At 42.5% G+C, this 18798-nt stretch overlaps 1 protein-coding gene across 2 annotated transcripts in view; it reads left to right on the top strand.

Moving 5' to 3' along the window:
- LOC120961065 (atrial natriuretic peptide receptor 3) overlaps window positions 1-18798 on the top strand; it is a 54077-nt gene that overhangs the window by 15321 nt on the left and 19958 nt on the right. The window contains exons 3-6 of one of the 2 annotated variants that reach the window (XM_049606292.1): window positions 5518-7290; window positions 8599-8782; window positions 9036-9238; window positions 14595-17996. In XM_049606292.1, coding sequence (XP_049462249.1) covers window positions 6693-7290; window positions 8599-8782; window positions 9036-9238; window positions 14595-14626 — 1017 coding nt within the window. In that variant the 5' untranslated portion in view covers window positions 5518-6692 and the 3' untranslated portion in view covers window positions 14627-17996. The remainder of the gene's footprint in view (window positions 1-5517; window positions 7291-8598; window positions 8783-9035; window positions 9239-14594; window positions 17997-18798) is intronic. The other variant, XM_040384672.2, reaches the window with a different exon arrangement.

Below are 18798 nucleotides of genomic sequence, written 5' to 3'. Positions count from 1 at the left end.
TATATCAATCGAAAGAATCGTTGTAAAGAACGCGCTCAACTCGATTCATTTTTTGGTTTTTTTGTTTGTTGTGTTACACTTCGCCGAAAGTGATCTATGATAAGCGGTGGGAAGATCTCATTTTAATGTTGTTTGCAGCATACTTCGCAACCAGCTTCGAGCGAAAGCTTCCATCCTCCACGCACAGCGCGTTACACTGTTTGCACTTGGTTTAACTATTTTTGGGCCGATTTTTCATTTTGCGTCGTAGCGCGCGCTCGCGCTTATATCGAAACGGGGGAGGGTTATCGTTCTGAATGTTTTGAACATTGAAGCGTAAAAAAAACCCGGGATGAGAGTCTGTTTTCGTCTGTCTTTTGAAGCTTTCTTAGAAAATTAGCCGCCGTACTACGTTGTACAATATGGCCGTTTGATGTTTGGTTCACGCAAATGTGACTAGCAAGGGACGGGAGAAATGCGCAAATTTAATATCAGACCACTGTGTTCCGGTCAAAGTTTTGAGGAAAAGGGCAAAGTCTTGCGAGAGGGGAGGGTGTGAAGCACTCGAACACATGTCTTTACCTTACCGATGCTGTATTGTTGTTTGTTTGATTTATTTTTATTTACTCATGAATGTCGTTATTAGTGTTGTTCTTGGAATCCAGCCTCATTCAGTTGGCACATTGTTTTGGAAGATTTCCCATAAAGTCGTACTAAGTTGCTACTCTTATTCAGAAACATGTTACCATCCTGCCAACGGCAAGTTATCCACATTCCGGTACACAGCCATTTGCAAAGAATGCTGAACAACTTCCTGCCACAACGTGATCAATTTTTGCGCCAAATTGCGTGACAGTTATGATCGTGCACCGTGGCGGTAGAACAATCCCGGGGGTGTTGGATTAGCTCACTTTCATAACTTGAAACCGATAAAGTTTTTTTTCAGGAGGAAAGGAAAGTTATTCTTATCCGAGACATCCTGCTTCTTACCTTCCCAACCATTACCACACATTGTGATGTGTGAAACTTTCATCTACCTTGTGCTTTGTGCGTATTCGTATGTGTGTATATTGAAGAAGATGATGACGATGCTTTAGCCCGGCTCTCTTGCTATTGATTTATTGGACAAATTCGTCTTCCCAAACTTAGCCTTCAGCTAGTCTGCATATCAGATTAAGCTTATTTGCGTTGCAATATGCATGATATATTATTTAGAAAATATTTCAATCATTCCATGGCTGCAAATAAAGCCGTTTAGTAATAAAAAGAATCTCTTGTTGAGGTTCGAAAAATGTTGGAGAAAATGATGATGTTACTTATAAACTGGACTATATTTTCATTTTATTTTTTTATCTAGCAACAGGATGGACTTCTGGCTTTGACCGGATACCTGGAACAAAAAGTTTAAAAGTTTTAAAAGTTAAAAAGAAGAGCTTCCTAAACATTATTTTCCAAAATCCTGTTTGGGTACGGGTCATTTTCAAAATAAAATCCTAAAATTGCTTACACTATTTCGTGACGCGATACTTCTTTCTTAAGTAAAATTAATGCCCCTCGAGCAGAAGCAGAAAAGCTCTAATTCGGTTCCTTTCCTTCACGTGTTTTAACATTCCAAGCAAGTTTGAGAAAGGCGGCAAAGTTTGAGACAGCTGGCTGCACGACAACGACCTGTTACGGCTGGACAAACAGCCAGACAAAAAATAGGTGACGATATTTTGAAGTGGCGTTAAAGGCGAATAGATTGAAGACTTTGATGAGCGAGTAAATTAAATTAGCTGTCCATTTTGCCGTCAGTCTGAACTGTTTTTCGCGCACTACATCGTGCGATGGAGGGAAAGCAGCAAGTTGAACAGGTTGGCGTTTGCCTCAGTCTAGACGAGCCTGAGCGGGGTTGTGAAAATTATGTGTAATTAATTATTTCGGTCAAAACAGCTCTTGGAAGGTATAAGCAGAGATGATTCAATTATGTCATGCCATTAAAATATATATCAATCTACGATATTTATTGTTCACTGTTTTATTAGCTAAACCCTATCGCGTAACATTAATTTGGCAAATTTGTTTGTAAGAAATGATTAAAAGATGATTGGTATTATTTGTTTCTTTTGTCATAAAATAAATCATGCCCGTTCAATGGGGATTATTATGGCTTATTTTGGCACCAGCACCAGGTCCAGCAAATCGGAACACAACGAAATCTAAGCAATCAATCATCGTTCGACCGTTCGGTAACGTTTGTACCGTATGTTTCTTTTTGCAGGTTTATTTGAATCAAGCCTGATCGTCGCCGGGTGTAAATTAACACAAATAAACACCTGTCCTTTGAGGCGTGCAGCCGGCATGGATGTTAGTATTTCATGTTCGGGGTGCGAATTATTTACTTGACCATCAAGGGAAGGTGTAGCGTGAAAATACAACTGCTTCATTGGTTTCATCAAACATGCTAATTTTAGAGCGCGTTCAATCGTTCCTAATTCACGCTCAGGAGATTCAGCCTCCTCTTCTAACGACTCAACTATGGACGCTATTTAATTAACATCCCGTTGCTCGCGGACCACCAACCTTAACAAGAACAGGCTATACCACTACGACGGAACAACCATCGTGAATGAAGTGTTTATCGTTAACCACACCGGGCGCAGTTTGCTCAATATTTGCCGAGCCGTACCGGAATAATCGGTGGCACGCACCGCGAGAGCCGCTACTTGCAGTTCAAGCGCTTTCTAGCGCAAACTGCGGAAGGTACACGCGAAGACAAGTTGTTGCTTTTGCTCGCCGCGTGAGCTGGCACCGGTCAATTTAGGAGGAAGAATTATGGCTTGCTCCAAACCAGACCTTCGAGCTGCAGCGTATTCTACGATTTTGGGATGTTTACCTTGCGTACCCAACGACCCTCGTCAAGGTGTAAGGGGTTACGGCCAAAGTTCGGTAATTAGATAGCCGGCTGGTGGTGGGTTAAATGAAGGTTAGGTACTTCACTTTACCACCTTGCACCTGGTGGTGGCCGGGACTGCTCTCGAATGGAAGTACCTTTTTGGGGTAGAGACGAACCTTTTGGTAGTCTACTTTGCAAGCTTCAAGTGGTCTGGAAAGTATGCAATATGCATAATTTAATTCCATTCCCGCCATAAACGGTTGGTCACGTGTCGGATCGCTAATCCTACAATGATGCTAACTTATGGTGGGAAAAGCTTGAAAGCTATCGAACGAGACTGCTGTAGATATTTATTTTAGTGGAATATCACTGTTATAATTTAATACTGAAAAAGTGAATTGATGTATTCATCTACTGATTAATGATGATTGCTGTTTTATTCAATGATTTTTTCCAAGTTTTGTTGAGTTCAGAATATAGTTTTACACCAATAATACAAGTTTTATAAAGATCTTCAAACTAATACATTCAAACCATTACAAGATGCAGAATTATTGGTAAACAATTGTCAAAATCTAGTATGACGGAACTCAGCTGTTACCTAGGTATGTAAAATGAAACCAGGAGGTTGAATATTTCCTGTGATATAAGCTTCTATTTTAAAACTAAATCCGTACCATTACGCTCTGTCAGATTTCTGTTATTAAAAAAACGAATGACAACGTAATTCCAACGAAAATACATATGTTTTCACAAATTTGATACGAAATAGATAAATACCAATGGAATGAAATAAGTAATAATGATGGTCGAATGGGCCTTCAACCGGATTTGGATTGATCCGCATCCAGCCGCTTTCAGATTCGAATCTGGATCAACTCCGGAGTTAGCAGTGAGGGAAGGGGGGTTGAATAATTATCCTGTTATCTTGTGCATACTTCCCGATTTGTGTTTGGTCTCATTTCACGATTTATTCATATGTAGCGGTGAACTCGATAAGTACAGTGGTACAGGCAGGCCTTAACCGATAACGTTTGTTGAGCCAAAAAGAAGAAGATCAGTGCACTAGTTCGATCCCGAGATCGTTCACCGCGACGCTCATTTTCATTCATTTCATACATAAAAATACATAAAAAATTTGAAAACCGTCTAGGTTTTGCACTGGCCAACCAAGTGGTACAACCCTGTCCACTTATGAGCAACAAATGTTTTTCGATGAACGAGCTCACCGGTATGACTGATTGTTTGCAGTCAGAAATTATTAATTAATTAATTTATTTCAACTATTGAACAATGTATCCAACGATGCTCAAAATTGTTTGAATTAATTGTTTAAAAAATGTTAGGATAATGACAGCTAATTGTGGTAATGGATAAAAAAATATACGGGTAATTGTTAGTAAATCATTGAACGATTCCAAACATATTAGGAAAGCAAACAATAAATCACGAGATTCATCAAAATAAAATGTGTTGCTTTGAAGAATATTATGAGCTAGGGTTGCTTGCAAGATTGTTTTTGTAGCACAAGTATTTTGCTTTACGAATTAATCACGGTAGTAATACGGATTCAATAAGAGCCAATTGGATAAGATGGGAGTAGTCCAGATTCAATTGGTACCAATTGGATTTGGATTCGTTCGGAGCAGCCGGATTTGAAGCCATATTTATTTTGGAGACGGATCCGTATTAAGAATGTCGGAGTTGGAGTGGATTCACGAATCCAATCCGGAGCTTCCACCACTATAAGGTTAGTCCCGGGAATATGGTGGTAAAATATTGCCTGGACAAGCAGAGCACACCCAGTATAGCATCTGTAGTTCGGTCATAGTAGCATTTAAAAATATATTCAACATGGTTATTATCTCTACATTCTGATGATTCCTAGAAAATATCATTACATTTCGAGATGTTTCGATTGAAAGCCTTCAAGAAGTGCCTAACGTCTACAAGCTGTAATACATAAAAATCCTTAGCCGTGCTTTTGAGTTGGCCACGTCACGACCCAGCTAAAACAAGAAAATCATCCAACTCAATGTCCGTTAGACGGGCAATCAATTTCCCGGTGAGCAACAAGATTGGATCCGCCCTGGATCATAAACGATTTCACCGTACGTACGTTTAGGCAAACCATTTCTTCGAAAAGCTCCATCCTTGAATGGTTTGTATCTCAATCCCCCCAATAAAAAACCTTCCGAAGTATCCAGAAAGCATATTTTCTCTCCAATGAAATTAAGTGTCAGCCACATCCGGTGCTCGGAGTGACCTCCGTCCCGTTCGGCAGGTGCCTGAGTTGGGCTCGCTCACTTCAGCTCACCTGACGGGGAGAAGCATCTTTATCACCACAGCACATTCAATACCAGATGGTTGCGGTACAGATGGGCAACAGAATTCGATCGCCATTTTGCGAGATTTATCGCTCGGTTCATAAAGAATAACACGCAAAAGGATATTAATCGTAATATATCTCCACACTTGCCTAAACGCCGATCTGCCCAAGCGCGTATCGCCATAACGCTGGGAAAAGAAAGCGGAGATAAATGGTTCATCATCATTCAACGTTCATCCAGAGTAAAATTCCTTCTTTAGAGATAAACACACGCAAACGAAAGAAGAAAACAACAAACTAAATGTGCTACCGGTTTCGCTTCGTTTCATTTCAGACACAACCGGTTTCCTTCCATCAACGGGGTGCTTTTCAAGAGCCCATCGAACCGCGAAAGGATCAACCAACCGCCAAACGGTCGAAAAGTGATTCGTGTGATACCCACCCAGTGTTTGCTGCGGCTTCTTTTGATACAGTTCCTACCGGTTTCGTGTTTCTTTTTGCGCCTTCCACAGCTATAATAGCGGAGCAGATTGTGCCGGCAGCCTAATCTGTCTTCCGGAGTATTTAATTACCCGGAAACCGGGGCATCCGTCTGGTCCGGTCGATAGCCATCGTAGTGCGTCTAGGAATGCCTTCCTTCGAATTATTTATTTATTTTTCCATTCACCTGGCAAGGTGATTGCGAGCGGAAAAAATGCACCTCAATGGGTGGAATTTGCACAACCGTCTTACGGCATTCCATGGCGCGGGAATACGTGCGTTACGTGAGTTCGTTTACTGTGTATGTGTGCAAAGAGAAAGCGAAAGAAGAACGCGCGTGTGTGTGTGTTTAACTTAGGAAAGTACCACAATTCTACCACGGACTGATTGATATGCATATCATTCATATGCGTACGGTTTCGCCTAAATCCCTTGCGGGGAAAAATCACTTACCGCGCGCTTCGCTTCATTGCCTCCCCTTGCATTAACGGCGGTAGGTGAAAAGATGAGTTTAAAAGGTAAATAACAAAGGGTAAGCCACACAAGTCACGTCAATCAAAAAGAACAAGTCAGTTCGTTAGAATGTGAATAACGCCCCACGTCTCATTCGTTCCGGGAATGAGCTTAGACCCAATCGTACCGCGGCCAAGAAAAAGCCGAACAAACAACAAGTGAAAGTGAAAGTGAAAGGATATAAATGCGCAAAACATACGCAAACAGTATCGCAAAGTTAGTGTACACAAAGGGCCAGTTGGCAGCCCGGTTCCGCACGTGGTACTATGTGGTTTGTTGATTTTACTGACAAAAGCCTTTCGGCTTATTGGGTGCTGCACACTCCGTTCGGGGTTTTGTGGTGAATCGTCTTCAAGAAAATGGTGACGAAACATCGTTCCACGTCGTTACGAAATAACAACAGCCGATACAAAACCCACCAACCGCCCAGATCCGTCTCCGTGTGATTGAATCAGACCAGGGCGGCACAACAACAAGTGGGGCCGACGGCGCCAAACAAGGTGGTGTGAATAGTGAATGCGAAGCCGCTACCACAAAAACGCATTAGTGAACATGTGCACAAGGACATCGCGTTGCTGTTGGTTCGGTGGGCCCGGCTGGAAAAGGGTGCTGTGCTATCGCTGCGTCTGCTTCCTGTACGCGCTGATTGTGCTGGGAATCGTGCTGCTACCGGCCCCAGTCGAGTCGGGCTGCAGGCGGCTGGTGCGGAAACCGTGCGAAGCGATCTGTGTACGCAGGACGCCCGACGACGTGCCGAACGCTGGTCGGCGGCTACCGATCGGAACAAATCCGACCCGCTTCGCCGCGGCAGAGGGTAACGTGTCTTTTCCACTCTTGGCCACCGCCACCGGGTGGACCTGCGAGCTGCGGATCGTGGTGATCATGCCGGCAAACACGAGCGTGGAAGCATCACTGCCGCGCGTGCAGCCCGTGCTCGAGAAGGCGGAAGGCTACATCCGCCGGGAGGGCATTATACCGGCCGACGTAGCCATTCGCTGGATCCCGTTCGACGATCGGTGCGAACAGGCCCGGGCGACGGTGATGGCGATGGACGGTACTGGCAGTGACTACTGCGGGCATCTCATACTGGGACCGAGCTGTGATTTCGCTTTAGGTAAGCCAGCGCATTTTGTCATGCTTAATTGTTAATTATGCTTCCGATACCAAAGCGCCCCGGAGAATAAATATGCGGCAAAGGTTTTGAAAAGTAATATATTTTGCGGAATACTAATTAAATAATGGCGGCAAATTTATGCTCCACTCTAAGCACATGGTCTTAATACTTCCTTCGCGAGCAAAGTATATCCACTACCGCAGACCGTTTCGATACACTATGCTATAAATCACCTTGATACGGAGACAGCCTGATATTAAGTTCATTATAGTTTATTTGTTCAAGCTGCTACCGTCATCAGACAATCATTAACTCCGGTCACAATGCTGGAGCGCTGCTAAATGAAATCAAATTAAGTAGGATCACAATGCTATCTATCACACCTGCTGTTGTTGCTGCTAGGGAAGGATACGGCAAGCATATCGATTAACTTTCTGCCCTCATTAGATGGGTCGGTTTTGTTAGTCCGTTATCTATACAATCATTATTTTCGTACGACAAGCGGTGACGGTAGCACTGGAAGATAAAATCTCCGTGGGAAGTAAATTTATTTATTCACGAAGTGTAGGTTTTTTTTGTAGTTCTTGTAAGAATAAAATCATTTTTCTTGATAAAAGTGTACATACGCATATAAAACAACAATTAAATATAATATTTTCCACGCGTTATTGGTTGTTTTTGAATACTCTAACTTTAATAATGCGAGAGTATATTCGTCTACTTGACTGTGATAGAGCAGTAATAAACCATTCCACCCAGTCTGTTGCGTGGAATCAATAATACCCCCTTGAACGTGATTGTTCAACATTAATGCAACAATAAAAACCACCCAGATGGTCCATTCATCGGATTCGATCCTCAATCGTTGACCGCACTTTTGCTGTAAACCGTTTCTCCTTTTTTCAAAGTGGGCAGCGTATTGTAATGGAATGAAACCTGGCGGTCATAAAATCGAGTTCAAAGCAATTTGAAGCAATCAAATAAACAACGTCACTCATCCCAGCGACAAACGGACCACCATGCGCCTCCATAAGAAGCCGCCCGAAAGAAACGTAACGCGTCACGTAACGTAGCGCTAAGGAGTGCTTGAAAGCTTTCAGTCGTTGTGCTTTTGCGTGCGGAGAGCTTACGTTCCCAAGACAACAACCATGCAAGACGTTACGAGCAAAAAGCGATGAACCTTACCGTCACGGAATGAATGCAAATGGGCAAATGTGTCGGAAAGAATCTTTAATTGCGTTTATAAAAATTGTTATATTGCTTTTAACCATGTATTTTCTATTATTTCTTTCTGTTTGTATATTACAGCGCCTGTTGCAAGAATTGCACGATACATCTACAATGACGGAATTCCGGTGATCACCGGAGCCGGATATACATTTGACTTCGAGGAGCCAAAGACACACTGCGAAAACGAGTTTCATATGCTTATTCGTACGGGGCTGGTCAGTTTCAAGCGGATGGCGTTCTTCATGATAGAACTAATCCGGCAGTAAGTATTTCTTTCGCTTTAATATTGTAGCAAAAATATTATGATTAGAATCAATTGAAAAAAAAACGACGTTCGTAGTAGAAAGTAAAAGGATTGATTAAATTTAAAAAAAAATCAAACAAAATAAACATAGCAAGTCTTTTAATAGGTAAAGTTTTTGCAGCATGTATCGATGAACTGGACGGTTCATTAATTTGTCAAGCATCACTGTTAATCACTTAACAAACGCTCACTTCTCTTTGCTCCGTTGCAGCTTCAACTGGAACCGCGTGGTTTATTTCTACGAACGGCAGAGCTACTACAACGTGGCCGGACCGCAAACGGGCCACTTGCTGATGAACACGATGGCGGAGTTTTTCCGCCACGAAAACATTACCTACTCTCCCTTCTCCACCGACTCGGCCCGCACAAACCTCACCGAGAGTCTGAAGGAAAAGGTCGGCCTCAGCTATGCAAGTAAGTACAATGTGTTGCAACAAACCAGTTGCAACAATATTTGGCAGTACGTTCAACGAATTGCCCAATGCACTGCCCGTTGAAATTATTTGGAAAATGCATGCATGAATGTCAAAGCATCAAATTTTATTGCAAAATTTGAAACATTTCTGTGCAATTCCTCCCAAGACAGCAAAATCCAATCAATATTTACTCGCATCAACACGCCTGCACTGGAGCCAATGCTCCTCACCCAACTCTTTCCGTCTCTTGTTTTTTTTTCGTCAATTTTTCATTACGTACCGTATCGGTCGAGTCTATTTTTAGCACTGCACTCACGACCAAACAAAAGCAACCTCCAAAAGTCAACGTTCGGGGCCAGTGCAGGAAAGCGCTTATTCACATCTTCTTTCCCGCTGTCGACATTTCCCCTCACAAGACTAGTCAAGTAGCGGAAAAAAATGAAGCACAGCTTGATAAAAATCTTGTTGCGGTTAGAAGTGCGGCAAAGTAGAAAAAGACCGCATGCAAATGTGCAATGTGAGCTTGCATGGGTTAACTCGAGGCAAGCACACTTTGCAAACCCCCTCCCTTTCTGCACGGTACTTGATGGCGGCACGATTAAAACGCCACTGCACGTAGCTAATTTTCTGACAAATGCATTTGCGATAAGCCAACCTTCCTGTGTTGCCGTGGCTCGTGCCGTCTCCTCTCTCACAACCACCACCGGCATCGAGTCACCTCGTCGTATCAATCAAATCGCGACGCAGTGCACCAACGGCGATGCAGTCCGTCAGCCGATCGATGAAATGTCAAAGTGGCTAACGCCGGTAGAATACGCAAACATTCATGCAGCTCCCTTCGCGGACGCTTCTTTCCTCCTGCATTGTTGAAGGTGTGATACTATCGGTAGCAGCGTAATATTTTCGCACCATATGGATTTGTGCGATCAAGCAAACTAACTCGCAATAAATGGCTTAATGTGTGTGTGTGTGTGATTGTATTAGGAGATGATTTAATATAGCGTGCTCAGCTCTCTTACTCTTTGGAGATAAAAGTAGTTAATTTGTACATCGTCGAATTCAAAACTAAAAGATACGTCAAGCAAAATTACTTTTTTATGGACTTTTTAAATAGGAAAATGTTTTGTTATGAAAGAGCTTTTTTAAGGGAACGACTTTTGAGATGAAAATTAAATGATAAACCCAAATGGAAGCAAAGTTAGAGTAGAGTATCCTTCTATACCTTTTGCATGCCTTTTTCATGTAAAATACAAAAAAAAAACAGCATAACCGAAAGCTGCCCAGTATTACATCAATCAAAAATGTAAGATACATGTGTTTCCACCCTGTGCCAAGATGAACAAATGCCCTATAATCGATTAATATCTCCCATGTGTGTCAACGTTAAATTCATTGCTAAAATGTTGCCTCTCATGTCACATGAGTCAAACCAATTTTAAAACAATGTTTCTATATTGGATTCGGCCTGCGATACCTGGGGACAGCAAGTGAATTTCATATTCATCGTGCTGTGCATGCCTTTTACCCTTGCTGCATCACTCCTCAAAAAAGGTTAAATATCGTTACATTTTCCCAACGGTACTGCATTTATGGGAAAAACTAATTAAGCTCCCCGTTCGATGAGCACGAAAAGGTTTGCGAAAGCATGCTACGTGGTCTACGCTGCATGTCAGCACCATGCCATTGTAATGCAAAGCCAGTGAGTGAGTTGATAAAGCAAGAGACTGTGGTGAAACGATTGGTTTACCTTCCAAAAACCAAAAGTAAATGCAAAATTAGCAGCAATATATGTATAAGCTTTTTCAGGTTTGATAATCATGAAGCAGTAAAACGCTCATGGTTTAACTATGTTACCTAAAAATATTTGCCATATCTTCTCAAATAACAGGAAAGTAAAGGGTATTATTGAATTTTCAAACTCACGATCTCAGAAACGATTATCTGTTGTGCAATTTTTGCCACCGAAACTATCGGGATCAAAGATTACCATACACTGAAACCTTCGTTCAAGCTTCCCTCAATGTTGAATGAATTCAGTGCATGACAGGAAAAATAAAAAAAAAGCCACCCATTTGCAAGCTTCCTTCTGGCATCGTGTGCCACCACTGTTCGTACGTGGAATAAAGATGAAGCTTCAGGCAGAAGAAAAACGACCACGAGCTACCCATTTCGGAGGGAATTAAAATTTATTTGCATTTGTCTTTCGATACGACATAAGTGACTGTCCGGCCTGTCACGCTACACCACGCTCCCATAGCTTCTCCTCATCTTTTACTCTCTCTATCTCTCTCTCTTCCTCTTCGAGGCCCAGTAAAGACCACCCTCCTAGTATAATCATGGTTGCGTGTGATTGAAAATACGACAAATCACACAACCCGAAGCGTTACAGCAGCGTGTCCAGCAGCGGGGCCTGCTCGCTGAAATGTTAGACCGTCTCGGTCTCGGTTGCTCCCTAGGCTGGGGGGTGGGGGTGGTTGGGGAGGCCGGGTGTTTGATTCGTCTACGCCACCTAATGCAATCGCGTTCCATTATGGAGTCGCGTAAATGTGATGCGCATGGACTACGCAAGCACCCGCTCAGGTGCGGCGCTGAACTTGAACCTGGAATCTAATTTTAGACACATGCGTCGCTAAAACCTCCAGGGACGCTAGTGTGCCCCGACCGCAGTACCATACGCCACATGCCGTTCCTTGCTGTCGGTTCGTGAACGTTGAATGGAATTTGATTAAGAGACATTTGTCACGGGGGCATCAGTGCAAAACAACGGAAAATTTGATGCCGCAAAACAAAACATTCATAATAACCTCGTTGCACAGTGAGTTATTGCAAAGTGAGTGGCGGTTATATAAAAGATGGCATAAAAATTGTTTTGAAAACGGCAACTGATAATGCATGCTATCTAGTTTTTTGTTAAATATGAAGTATATCTTATGAATCATTTATAAATCAAACCCAATATTACCATCTTATTTATGATTAAAGTGGGTTAATAAAACGCATTTGATTGATGGCCGCATACAAAGTCCACGACACTGTTTTGGACATTTTGAGCTTCCCGACGTGTCACGGGCAGTCGCGGTTCAGCTTAAATTAAGCATGCAATGCATCATTTTCGTGCCTTCCGGCCTTCAAACGTTAACAGCGGGCCAGCGAACGCCAACGAATTTGGTCAAAAATCAGGTGTTTACCATAAAACACAATGAGTTCCCAACTAACCACCCGCGCCAAGTACCATTGCCAGTATCATTAATTGTTTATTGATGATGATGGTTTGGAATGTCCGATCAGTCCTGCTGCAGGCGGTTCGAACACCGTGCAGCGTAATTGTGGCATGCGTAGCGCCGCCGCTGCCATTGAATGTGTCACGTACGATTTCGAATTGTGCAAGAACAATTGTTGCTACCCGCGATTGACATGAGGTTCAGTCGGTGTCATATTGGGAAAATATTACTATGTGTTGCTTTGTATCGCTTTTTAAACTTGTTACATGAAGTCATGGACCGGTGCGATATGGGTGAAAGAGTATTGCAAAATCGAGTATGATGGGTTTTTTTTCTAGACGACTGTAAGAACTGTAAGGACAAAGTTAATATGAACCAAAGATAAAAAACTAAACTAAAACAATGGTGCAACCGAAGAAATATGACGTCAAACATGTTTCAGTGAAGATAACCTCAGTAGCTTGCCTTTTTATTGTCTCTTCATGCACAAAAAGGATGCTCCAACCAAGCCGGAACGTTCTTGCACAGTGAGAGGAAAACAGTGCTAGAAAGTATTTGGTTCAACAACTCAATCTTGTCACTTGGCAGAGGAAAGAAAGTTTTCTCGACAACTCTCGAAACACCGAGACACGATGTCAGACAGTTTGATGCCCTACAACGGAAGCGAATAGAGCTAGAAAAAAAGGAAAATAGAAAAAAAAATCACACACAACATCACATCAAGCATGTACACCCAACTATTTGTATTCATAAAACTTCGAACGAGCTTTTCCATCGCATTGGGTCCTATCGGGCGTAAAACTGGTGACAGTCTGCTTATCAATTTCTCGTGACCATTTGGTGGCCACAATTTTCATCACGCTTAGTTCATCCGTTCCTGCTATCCAGCTATGTTCGCGCGTTGAGTGTGCCATGTAATTTGCCTACTCATGGACACTGTTGCTCGGCGGAGATGTACCCCCTTTATCGGTCAGCAAAGTCACCTGTCAGCGACTGGCCGCACTGTAATACATCTGCTCTGGTTGTCCATGGAACACAGTGAATGTTTATGGGACCCTTTTTCGTTTTTGCTGGACTGGTTTGCTTGTCATATTTGTGCAATGGTTTGACCTGAAATGTACAGTTGTTACATCTTCCTTTTTCTCGCTTTCAAGCATCGTTTAGGGTAGACAAATATCCTGAAATAGTTTTGGTTTTACTACCCAGCACCATTTCAGGGTCAGCAGTCTGTTTGTGTCTGTTTCTAGTGTCAGCGCTGTCGAAGCAGAAAACAAAAACAAAACAAGCAGTTCGCAAAGCAAATGGTAGTAGTAAAAACAAATGTAGCAGATTACACGTAATTGAATGGAGGATCTGACTGTTACCAAATTTCACCGTACTACCGTGCGACACATCCAGTGCCGAAAAAAAATGCCACCACCGAAAGAGTTTTACGAGCATTTAATACTCACGTAAATGAAATCAAACCTCGCTCCACACCGCATGCCTCCAGCGACGGTGTCCGTCCGGTGGTTGGCAGTACCTTGCAGTATCATAAAACGGGAATAATCATAAATAAAAACGCATGTAAACATACGATGTGTACCGGTGGCTGCTTCGTACCTCATAAACCGCGTGCGGAAGAAAGTGCAACAACCGAAATGCCGAAACGAATTTCTTTTAACGACTTCACGCGACGCGATACGGCCACGGAATAACTGATGGTCGGTCATCGGTGCGTCCGTCGTTGTCGCCGGGTGTTGTGCACCAAAGTGCAATCGATGAAATTATTTTATTTTTACGATCGGCGAATTCGTTTCACCGCACAAGTCAAACACACAGACACATACACACACACTCCACTAAGGACCATAAAGTTCGCATCAATCGAATTAAGATTGATGAGGAGCAGCGGCAGCGCCCCGACCATGCTAATAAGCGTGAAAACAGAAGCCGTGGGAAAGAAAGGCTCAATGACTGAGCCTTCCCGCTTATCAATCTTAATAACTTATTTTCGTATCATAGGGGGTCTGGTACGGAAAATGTGAAAAAAGAAAGTGTCACTTTGTTGCTAATTTTCCATTATTTTGAACGTAAAATGATATCGCCCTTTTTTTAATTCTTATTTTCTCTCCATCCGTTCTATCGTTTCAGGTAAGTTCCTTCGCAAAACTTTTAGGACGTAAGGTTTCTGTTCGATCAATTTGTACTTTTGAGGGTGTGAGCTCGTGTGTCGTCTGAAACGTGCTTCTTGCAACATAAAAGAAGGTTCGAAGGGGATCCCTCTTTTACGAAACGATGAGGTAAGGTTTTTTTTACAGTATGTTGAAAGACAGGTTCCCAACGCTTTTCAGCACTTTAATTATACTGAACCTTCTTGGCAGCCAAAGCAATTTCGTACCATTATACGATGTTAAAGTTACAGCCTTTCTTTCATCTCATCATTTCAAATTTCTTTAAAGCAATAATTTGCTATCGTTACTGTGCTTAGGATGGTTTACAACATTGTTCTCAATGTTATCTTGAACCTGAATTTACAAATTATTCATATTTTCTTGATCTACACTCGAGGACACTGCAACTGGACATATTTTGTATGAGTTTCCATTCATAAACGATACTAGTAGAGCTATAAATATTGCGTGCAATTTTATGTAAATGCTTGGTCAGCATGGACATGGCCAGCAAATCTTCTTATCGTATGAATATAATTCTATCACTGAAACCACATTAAACTGGCCACGTGCTGTACATTTTTAACAATGTAAACAAGCGTTGTGGAGAACTAAAGAAAAACACGCAAATTGTACGCCGTCAGCACGAAGGAAGCAGAAACGTAGAATATGCCAATGACGAACCAATGTTGAAGTTTCCGTGGCTTAGAATCATATTACAGTCCCTTAGGATGGGAGGAAAAGGTGATCATGACGAAGCATTGATTAAAATTTAATGAAAACATTGCTCCACTTTACTACACCTCCATGACCACAGGGAATTCTTTAGAAGTAAACTTAATCACGGTCTTTGCTACGTTGCTTTAAAAGTCTCGATTTTGACCATTTGATTCTTGATTAAATTTAATATTTTCAATTTAAATTGAACAGTGCATAGAGCTATAACTAACTGAATTGCAACAATTACTTTTTGAATGACTAAGGTTACCGTTAAAATAACACTGTACATTGTTTCCATGTTACCTATTAGCAATACAAACAATTTTGGTGAAAAGGTTCGAATTTATTTGGTTAGCAATACATATTTCTTAAAGAAATTGTTATCCAGAATATTTAAATATTTCTTTAAAATTACACACTTAATAATTTTCCTTTCCAAGCAAACAAGAACTGAGATCTTTATTCTGCTACCCCTTGACATGGCAACTGTCCATTATGTCATTCGAATTATCATTATTCGACTCACATTGCATTTAGCCGCGAGCAGCTCATTGACAGGCTCAGCAGTTACCTTGGCACAACGGGCTTACCAGGAATCGCCAGTTGCTTATTATAGAAGCTTCCAGCGCGAAGAAACGCGAAACGAAACAAGTAAAAGTACTTGCGCGCGGATCCTTGAAAAGCTAACAACGCATACGCCGTTTTCGTTACGCCTGCATACCATTAACAAGACAAAGCAGAAGAATAACGGTGTTCCCTGGCTAGCACCTTTTCGATCTGACCGTCGCGAACCGGTGTCATAAAAGCCACCAGCCACCAGAGCCACACCAGAACCAGTTGCCTCCCAACGGCGACGGGTGCCCTCGGCTTTGGTGGTCGGATGAAACTTTCGATTTTTATTATAATACCTTGTGTTACCGCACCACTACTGTCCGATTGTGTCCGACGCGTCCGCTTAGGGTCAACCTGGTTGGCGGTTAACCATCTTTCCTCGTCCCCGAGACGGTGGTATCATAAAATCGCTAACAAAAAACAACATCCGCAGATCGCTATTTATCTTCCATGAAGATGACAAATCTCATACGGTTCGGGTAGGGGGCGCCAACGGTAGCGAATGCGTTATGCTATGCACCCGGCAAAACGATCCTCGTCTCGCGGTGGTAGGAGTTTAAACGGAAAAGAAACACAGCCGATGCTGATATAACCAGCATGTCACGCGGGGATCCAGCACAAAAATATATGCCTACAACCCAACAACCGAAGAGAGCACAGAGGGCTGGACGACGAGAAGAAAAACAAAACCGTCTGTCCACCTCCAAAACCATAGCTCTGCACGACCGTCACGCACGTGGTTGGCCTTGAAAGCATAAACATAAACCGAACCGCGAACTCTGGAAGGATGGATCGAGCCAACGGTGCTGAGAGGCAAAGATTCACGGAGAGTCAATGATTGGTGCGTTTGTTGTTGCTCTTGGTGTGATTAGTGATTCGATTGTATTCATCCGAGTGAACGCACGAAGATCTCCGGACGATGAACACATTACGCGAAGCCAGTGAAGCTCAATCGGATGAGGTTTAAAGATTATTATGAACGTTTCATTACAACACAAAAAGCGTGCAGTTTCCTTGGTGTTTGAAGGTTTTGATGATTTTTTGGATAACTTGTATGTGTTGATTTAAATATCTTTTGTTTGAAAACCATTTTTTATTTGTAGAATGAGAAATGCAACAGGCTTATAAATTTGAACACATATGCACAACATACTAACGTCTTATGCTTATTTGGATAATTTTTTTGACTTTGGTAATCTTTTATTGATTAGCTAACTTTATATCGATATTTGTGTTACACAAAAGCTTTTGTTTTTATTAAAAATGTAAGAAACAATCAAATGTTGTTGGAGATTGGTAATATCAGTAAAGTAAGGTGTCAATGTCGTTAAGAGTACGGCAGTAGCTGATCTCAACAAAATTAATCAACATTTTGAAGAGAAAGAGTTTGTTCTTTCAGTCAGTCAGTTTATTCTTTCTCTTATTCAGGACAACAATTTTAGTTGTAGTATGCTTGTCTTAAATCTGCTAATCTGGCGAATAAGGAGTTCGTTCCATGCAATGGTTGAACCCTTGCTATATATGTTGTTAAGTCGTACACTTGGTGATTGTACTACTTTGTCTTTTTCTTCTTTGGAACAACAACCGTTGTCGGTCAAGGCCTGACTGTACCACTAGTGGAATTGACTTTCAGTGACTTACTGATTACACATAACAGGATAGTCAGTCCAACGTATGGGGCACTGTCCATTCGGGGCTTGAACCCATGACGGGCATGTCATTAAGTTGTACGAGTTGACAACTGATGACAGCTAGACCGACCCATTGTATTACCAGGACCGGATTGTAATACGGGATAGGGAAATATATATTTTTTTTAAACAACTAACAGTCACTGACAATTGATTCGGGTTGAGCACCCCTTACACCGAGCGTGAACCACACTAGCCGGTGACTATAGTAGCAGAGAGATGCCGGCCGAAGCCAATCAGTTTCGTTCGAAAGGGCAACGGAAACGGTTCGAAATTTTGGCAGCAAAATCGCTACCACCCCCAAAACGTATACCAGTGACGCGAGCGATCGGCACAGTTGCGTTCCAATTTCAGATACTGTGAGTTGCTAACGTTATTTTGCAAGAGGCCAGAATGCAATTGTGCTAGTAGAACAAAAGCGTAGCTGCATCTATCCCCGTTTTTTGTTTGATTTTTTTTAAACAAACTTCTCCGCCACCCTTCAACGCTACCCCGTGCTCTTGACTCCTCGCTGCGCTAACGGTTGTGCAAATGTGATAACAAAGACGGACACGTCGCGTTTAACACACCCCGCATCGTATCAAGAGGTTGAACACATCCTCGGGCATTTGTCATCGCGGGCCTGAGTCCGACACTCGGTGTGTGTCTGGCACGTGCCGATTGCGCGGCCAGTTGGCGAGCCAGCAGTGAGCAGTGAGATCGAACCGATCATCCTCGGTGAGCTTGTCGGGATGTGTGTGTATGTTTGCCTCCAGCAGACCCTGTGGTGTGTTGTGTGTTTTTTTTGAGCAAATGTTGCAATCAAATACGTCGCGATACGGCCAAGAATAACAAAAACGCGTGTGCGTCCATAAAGTACAGCAATATGAAAAGGGAAACCAATTCAATCAAGGTTTCTAGCTGAGCGATCCGCGATTGTACAATTAATCAGCAAAAGTTCACACCACAACACCGATCGTCGTGACCGTTTTGGTGGAAGTGATGGCGAATGGCGAAACCCCGAATCGGCACCACCGGTGTTCCGCCAGCCCAGGAAGCCCAATTTGACCTCGTGTGCCTTTTGTTAAAGTGATGATTGAGTGAACTATTTTCGCTGTGTCCCACTTTTCTTCGATCACATCAGTGAGTGGGATGGAGATGTGTGAAAGAAAGAGAGTGTTG

Source organism: Anopheles coluzzii, chromosome 2 (genome assembly GCF_943734685.1).
Source record: "Anopheles coluzzii chromosome 2, AcolN3, whole genome shotgun sequence".
In the NCBI taxonomy this organism is placed as follows: Eukaryota; Metazoa; Arthropoda; class Insecta; order Diptera; family Culicidae; genus Anopheles; species Anopheles coluzzii.
Note: the sequence above shows the minus strand (reverse complement) of the source record. Positions and strands in the feature narration are given on the sequence as shown.